Raw genomic sequence first — 5,679 nt, forward strand, 5'->3', positions numbered from 1 at the left:
AACAGGGGAGGAGGAGAGGGAGAAGCATGAGAAGCAGGCTCCCCGCGGAGCAGGGAGCCCGACGCGGGACTCGATCCCAGGACCCCGGGATCATGACCTGAGCTGAAGGCAGACGCCTAACCGACCGAGCCACCCAGGTGCCCCAAGATTTCATTTTTTTCCCGATGGCTAATATTCCACACCTTCGCTTTCAATGAGTCTGTGGAAGGAATGAGTGAATGAATGAAGGGCTGGCAAGTGTGAGCACTGAAGAGACGTTCCAGAGGGCAGAGATTCACAGGCTAAGTTCAAGGAGTAACTGGCCAGGTGTCAGACCCTGGCACAGGAGGACGCCGCTGCTCAGTTGGGCCCAGGCGTGGCGGATGGCAGCTCCCACTGAGCGGTCACATGCCCCAGGTTGCAGAGCTCCAGAAAGGACGGGCGAGGGGGCAGGAGGGGGACTCTTAAAGTTCAGGGAGGGAGGGAGGAGACACTGAGGAAGCCGCTAGACAGAGAAGCATTTGAAGAAAGATCTTGTCATGTGTGGGTATATCTATGCCGGCCTCCCTCCCTCCATCTGACCTAAGCGTCTGAACTGAGGTCCCGGAGCTCTAAATTCCAGATCTGGCCCTTCCTAGTCGAGTAGCCTTGAGAAAACCCAAAGGACCAGCTGAAGCTGAGCTGCTGTCACGGGATGAATGCCACACCAAAATGGGGTCCAACCCTTACCAGCTGAACATAAACGCAAGTCTGGGAAAAAGCCGTTGCATGGTGAGCACGAAAACCTTGCTCTTTTGTGTCCTCTGACCTGGGGGCAAAGGGAGCGGTGGGTTCCGATGGCCGGGAAGACTCTGAGGTGAAGCGGGGCGCCGGGAGAGCCCCTGGCGGCCGGTCCCATGCCGCCAGCACCGCCCAGTGAGAAAAACCAGGACTCGATTCTCTGCCGTTGCATTTTATTACCACCCTGCCCTTGTGCTCCAGAATGAACGGCTGCTTAACACACAACCCAAAGCACTCCTACAACTGATCTTAACAGTCCCATTTCTTTCTCAGTATATTAAATCAAAAGAAAAAAAAAAAAACCCTCAAAAAAAAAAAAAAAAACCACCAGGTTTAGTACATCCCAGAAAGAGCACCTTTACTAAACAGAAAACAAAACGTCTGTCAGGAATCTGACCAAATACACAAAGCAGCAGATAAGATTCCTGAGAGACTCCCAGTGGAACATAAATAGATCCCCCTCAAAGTACATAGATTTCCCAGGAGTGTGTATGTATATATGTAATATATTAAAAGAAATTTGGTTTCTACCCCAAGAAGTTATTCAGAAATAATAAATCAGTCTCTCATCCGAGATTGGGGAAGTGCAGAGGCTGCAGCCACGTTACTAGGCAAGCTTGCACCCTGCTCCCGCACACACTTCCCCTCTGTACACGATACACTTGCTGGGAGGGGGCTGAGGCAGGTGCTTCTCTCTGCCCTGGCCCCCAGCCGATCCAGTGTTCGTAGAAGAGCGAGCCAGGGAAGGCAGGGCTCCGTGGGGCCCCCAGAGCCCACCCGTGCAGAGCCCAGGAACCGGCAGCAGGCGGGTGGCCAAAGCCCGAGGCCACCTGCCACCTGCCTGGAAGGGGACCTTGGCCCTGGGGTAAAAGGGAATTGCTTGGGACCCCCAGGAATGGCGTGGCCACACTCCCGGTTTTCAGCAGCAATCCTCATTCTGGGGTCTCCCCAAGGTCCGCAAGCTCTTTGTAGTTTGGCCAGTCTGGACTTCTCCGAGGGTCGAACGGCTTTTAGGAAGAGGGCAGGGAGTTTCCAGAGCCACGAGGGCTTGGCCATGTGAACCTGTGTGTTTGCACACACGCACATACACACACGCATGCTTTGAGAGAGGTCAAGTTGCAAACGAGTGTTCTGCTGGGACACGCTCAAATAGTGTCTACTCTGTGGTCAGTTCCGTCACTGTACTCTGAGTGTCCCCACGCTGGATTTGTTCAAAAGACAGCAGTTGCTGGAGGCTACAGACACAGGACGGACGGACGGACGGACACACACACACACACACACACACACACACACACACACACACACACACACAAAGTGTAATCCTCTTAGGGCTTGGCACAGTGTTTTTGTTAACAAAACAAGCAGGAGAGATGCCCAGGAACCCCTGTCTGCATGAAAACCCTTTCCCGGCACCACAGGCAGACAGAAGAGAAGGCCATCATAATTAGAAGGTGAGTCAGTAGTTTGAAGGTCCAGGAGCTGCCGGGCCAGATGAGTCACACGCAGCCGTACTCATACCACACCGTCTGCTGGTCCCCACCGGGCTCGGGGGACGCGGGCGTGCTCTTCAAGCTGCTTCCGCGGCTGAAGTCCTCAGCGGCCCGGCTCATGTGGGGAGCCAAGTCAGGAGACCTACCCGGGCTCTTGGCAGGGAGCCCCTCACTGTGACCTTGCCTGGGGACCCCATCACCCTCTGAGAGGCTGAGCGGCCCCCGGACAGGGGCGATGGTGGCCACCTCCACTGCGTGCGGGGGCGTCTGGGGTTTGGTCCTGGTGGCCGGTGCTGTGGCCGCTGGGAAGTGCTGGGTCTGGGAGCTGCTGCTGCTGCTGCAGGGACCGCCACCCCCAGTGGCGATGGCTGGGGCCGTGGCGGACTGCTGCAGGGGGCCCAGTCTCTCCTCCTTTGGGGGAGCCAGTGAGAAGCGCCTCATGTCCGGGGGCCGGCTTCGGGGGGCTGGGCCCTGACCAGAGCCGCCAGTCTTTCCCACAAGTGGAGTCCGCTCCCTGGCCAGGCTGTGGGAGCTGGGGGGTGTGGGGCTTTGCAGGACATGGCTGCCTGTTTCTCTGCCCCCTGAGCTGTCAGGACCCCCCAGTTTCTGAGGGGCTTCCTGTTTGCAAGCTTCTGGCCCACTGGCCCGGAGAAGGTCGGCGGAGGCGAGGCTGAAGGCCCGGCTCAGGGACGTGCTCCGGCTGGCAGGCGTGTGGGACGTTGGGGGCATCGTGGCCTGCCGGGGTCTGCCCAGAGACAGGCTCTGGGGAGGCTGGACCTGTCTCGGGGGGACAATGGGCAGGGCCTCGGCCTCAGCGGGTCTGAAGTTTGGTTTCACATACTGCCCAGGCTTCAGCAGCTTCCCCTCAGAGGTGTTGACGGCCATCTTGATGGTAGGGGCCACGAAGCTGGTGGGCATCTTGGCCCCTTCTTTCCTGGTAGGTGGTCCTGGCTGGCCTCCAATGGCTGGGAGATCGCCGGCCTTTCTGAAGTAGTCACTTAGCAGGTCATCCCGGCAACCGGGAGTGTCCTACAGGGAAGAGAGGAAGAAGTGACAGGTAGGCATGAGGGCCAGGCCGGTGCTGGGACAGCCCTCCCCGCAGCCCCCATCCCAGGATGTCCCCTGGGCAGCGCACGTGGCCAGGACTGAGATTTCCTGCTCCTGCTCGGCCTCTTCGAGGTAAAACGTTGCCCCACCACACAGACACCCGCCCCTAGTCAGGACTAGGGGGGGGCAATACGTGGATCAGCAGGGAGAGAACCCCAGACGCCACTGTGGCAACCCCCTAACTTTATAAACAGGAAAACACATCTGAGAAGAAAAGGACTTCCTGCAAAGCTCATCCACGCCACGACAAGGTCGGGGCTGTAAGCCCGACCACAGCCAACCATTCCCATCGGCTCTTGCTGTTCTACCTGGCACGGCAGGAAGCGGAAGCTGACCGGAAGCCCTGCACCTGCTTCGCCCAGTCCACCGCGCTCAGACACACCGCAAGGGCTTTGTCTCGGGCCACGGAGGAAGGAGAACAAGAGCAGCTCCTAAAAGGCCGGAACGCCGCCTGCCGCTCAGACCACTGCCACACGTGAGAGGCAGGCACGAGGCAGACTGCCCGGGACAGTGAGGCTGCCTGGAGGGCATGGGATGGCCCGGCCCACCAGCCTGCTCCCCTCAAGGCACCGTCTCCCCTCCCCCCACCCCGCCCCGGCCACCACCCTGCGGACACACAGAGCCACCACAGGCCGGGGTCTGTGATGCTGCTCGGTAACTTCAGCCTTCTGTCAGGGCCTCAGAGCCTGGAGGAGCCACACGGAGGTTCCTCCTTAGGGTGATGGACCCTGCCAAACCGGGAAAGGAAATACATTCACGGGGCAGGTGGGAGTTGGGGGGGGGGCGCGGAGCAGAGCTCAGAAGCCGTCTGCACCTGCCAACAGCTCCTGGCCCCTGGAACAGCTGGATGCTCAACTTGACAGAGACACACACTGCTACTGGATACTCCTTCAAAGCCACAGATTTTGGTGGAGGATATGGTAAGACCTTGCGATGTTAACACTGACAGTAACCGTTTCTCGAGTGCTTCCTGCGTGCCAGGCACTGTGCTAAGAACCACAGGCGTCATCACCAAGAAACCAAAACCTCCCTTCATTTTCAAAGCAACCTTGCAAGGCCGTTTAAGGTTGGACTAAAACAATCTTTTAATAGGTAAGGAAGCTGAAACCATAGGGTTTCCAACAGGTCCTGCATCTAGAGAGCAGACTAGGGATGAACACCTACTGCAGTCTGGCTAGGTCCCTGGGTCCCTGCGGTGAGTTTTTAATTCTTGGATGTGCACCCTCAGGAGGCACATTTTGAGACACCCCCCCCCAAAGGATCATCAATACTCAGGGAGTGCAGGCACGGGTGGGGCAGGCTGTGACTTCTCTGGGGCTGGTCAGGGGAGGGTGGGAGGGGTCAGGTGCGTGGGGTTGGCAGGGGGCGCATATCCCGGGCAGGCGGAGAGGTAAGCCTGGCCCTCCAGGGCCACCCGTCAGCTCCCAGCACGAACTGCTGCAGTGAGATTATTTCGGGCTTGTTTAGGCTGAAAAGGGACAGGTGAGGATATGGCACGTGAGTGAGGAACGAGGACTACGAGGGATAGGTCTGCGTGGAGCACGACAGGGCCCTGTCGCTTGTGCAGGAACCCCGCCCCCCCCCCGAAATCTGCAAAGGGAAAAGAAACTGTGACAGGTACATAGTCAGAAAAGGGTGGGGAGAAAGCCTCCCAACTGCAGGCAGCCCTGCTTTCTGGACTACTCTCATTTATTCCACCGAATCAGGGCTTCTCAGTGTGGATGCCTGGACACACGCTGACGGCCAGAGCATCATCTGGGAAGCCAGTATGGGGGCAGATCCTCAGGGAGCCCCACCTCAGACCCACGCAGCCTGAAGCTCCAGGGGGCAGCCTGTGCCCTGGCAAGGCCGCCAGGTGAGTCTGGGAGGCGCCGAGCACACCATAAACTTCCATAAACTTCCTGAAAGCAGCAGGGCGTCTGTCTGGCTTCTCCAACTCCCAGGGCATGGAGTAAGTGCTTGCCAGACGGAAATATGAACGGAGGGAGGGCAGGGACCACGTTTTCCAATTCCTTTCAGGGCCAACCAGGAGACTCGGCACCAGCGAGTGTGCCAGAAAAGCCTGCCATTCCCTGGTTTGCTTTGTTTTTCGGGAACAGGCACTATAGGCATGCTGCGTAACACATAGTAGGTGCTCTGTGAACATCTACTGAACAAGACTGTACGTTCCACCATGGCCTACTAACGTGGGTCACGGAGCTTACCGTGTGGCTAAGGAAAGTTCAACTGTTCAAGGGGAATGAGATGGCATCCAGGAAGCATTAAAGATCCTTACAAGATCCCAACCGCAAGAGGACATGTCCACGCGTCTAGTAAGCCA

General features: G+C 58.0%; 1 protein-coding gene across 6 annotated transcripts in view; it reads right to left on the reverse strand.

Moving 5' to 3' along the window:
* Positions 1–915: 915 nt before the first annotated feature.
* Positions 916–5,679, reverse strand: part of CCDC88C (coiled-coil domain containing 88C) — a 125,604-nt gene continuing 120,840 nt past the window's right edge. For all 6 annotated transcript variants that reach the window (XM_073895770.1, XM_025869467.2, XM_073895774.1 and 3 more), the window contains one exon: positions 916–3,281. In XM_073895770.1, the coding sequence (XP_073751871.1) occupies positions 2,259–3,281 (1,023 nt within the window). In that variant the 3' untranslated portion in view covers positions 916–2,258. The remainder of the gene's footprint in view (positions 3,282–5,679) is intronic.

Source organism: Callorhinus ursinus, unplaced genomic scaffold (assembly GCF_003265705.2).
Source record: "Callorhinus ursinus isolate GAN/ISIS: 27379988/994484 unplaced genomic scaffold, GSC_fseal_2.0 scaffold8, whole genome shotgun sequence".
NCBI lineage: Eukaryota > Metazoa > Chordata > Mammalia > Carnivora > Otariidae > Callorhinus > Callorhinus ursinus.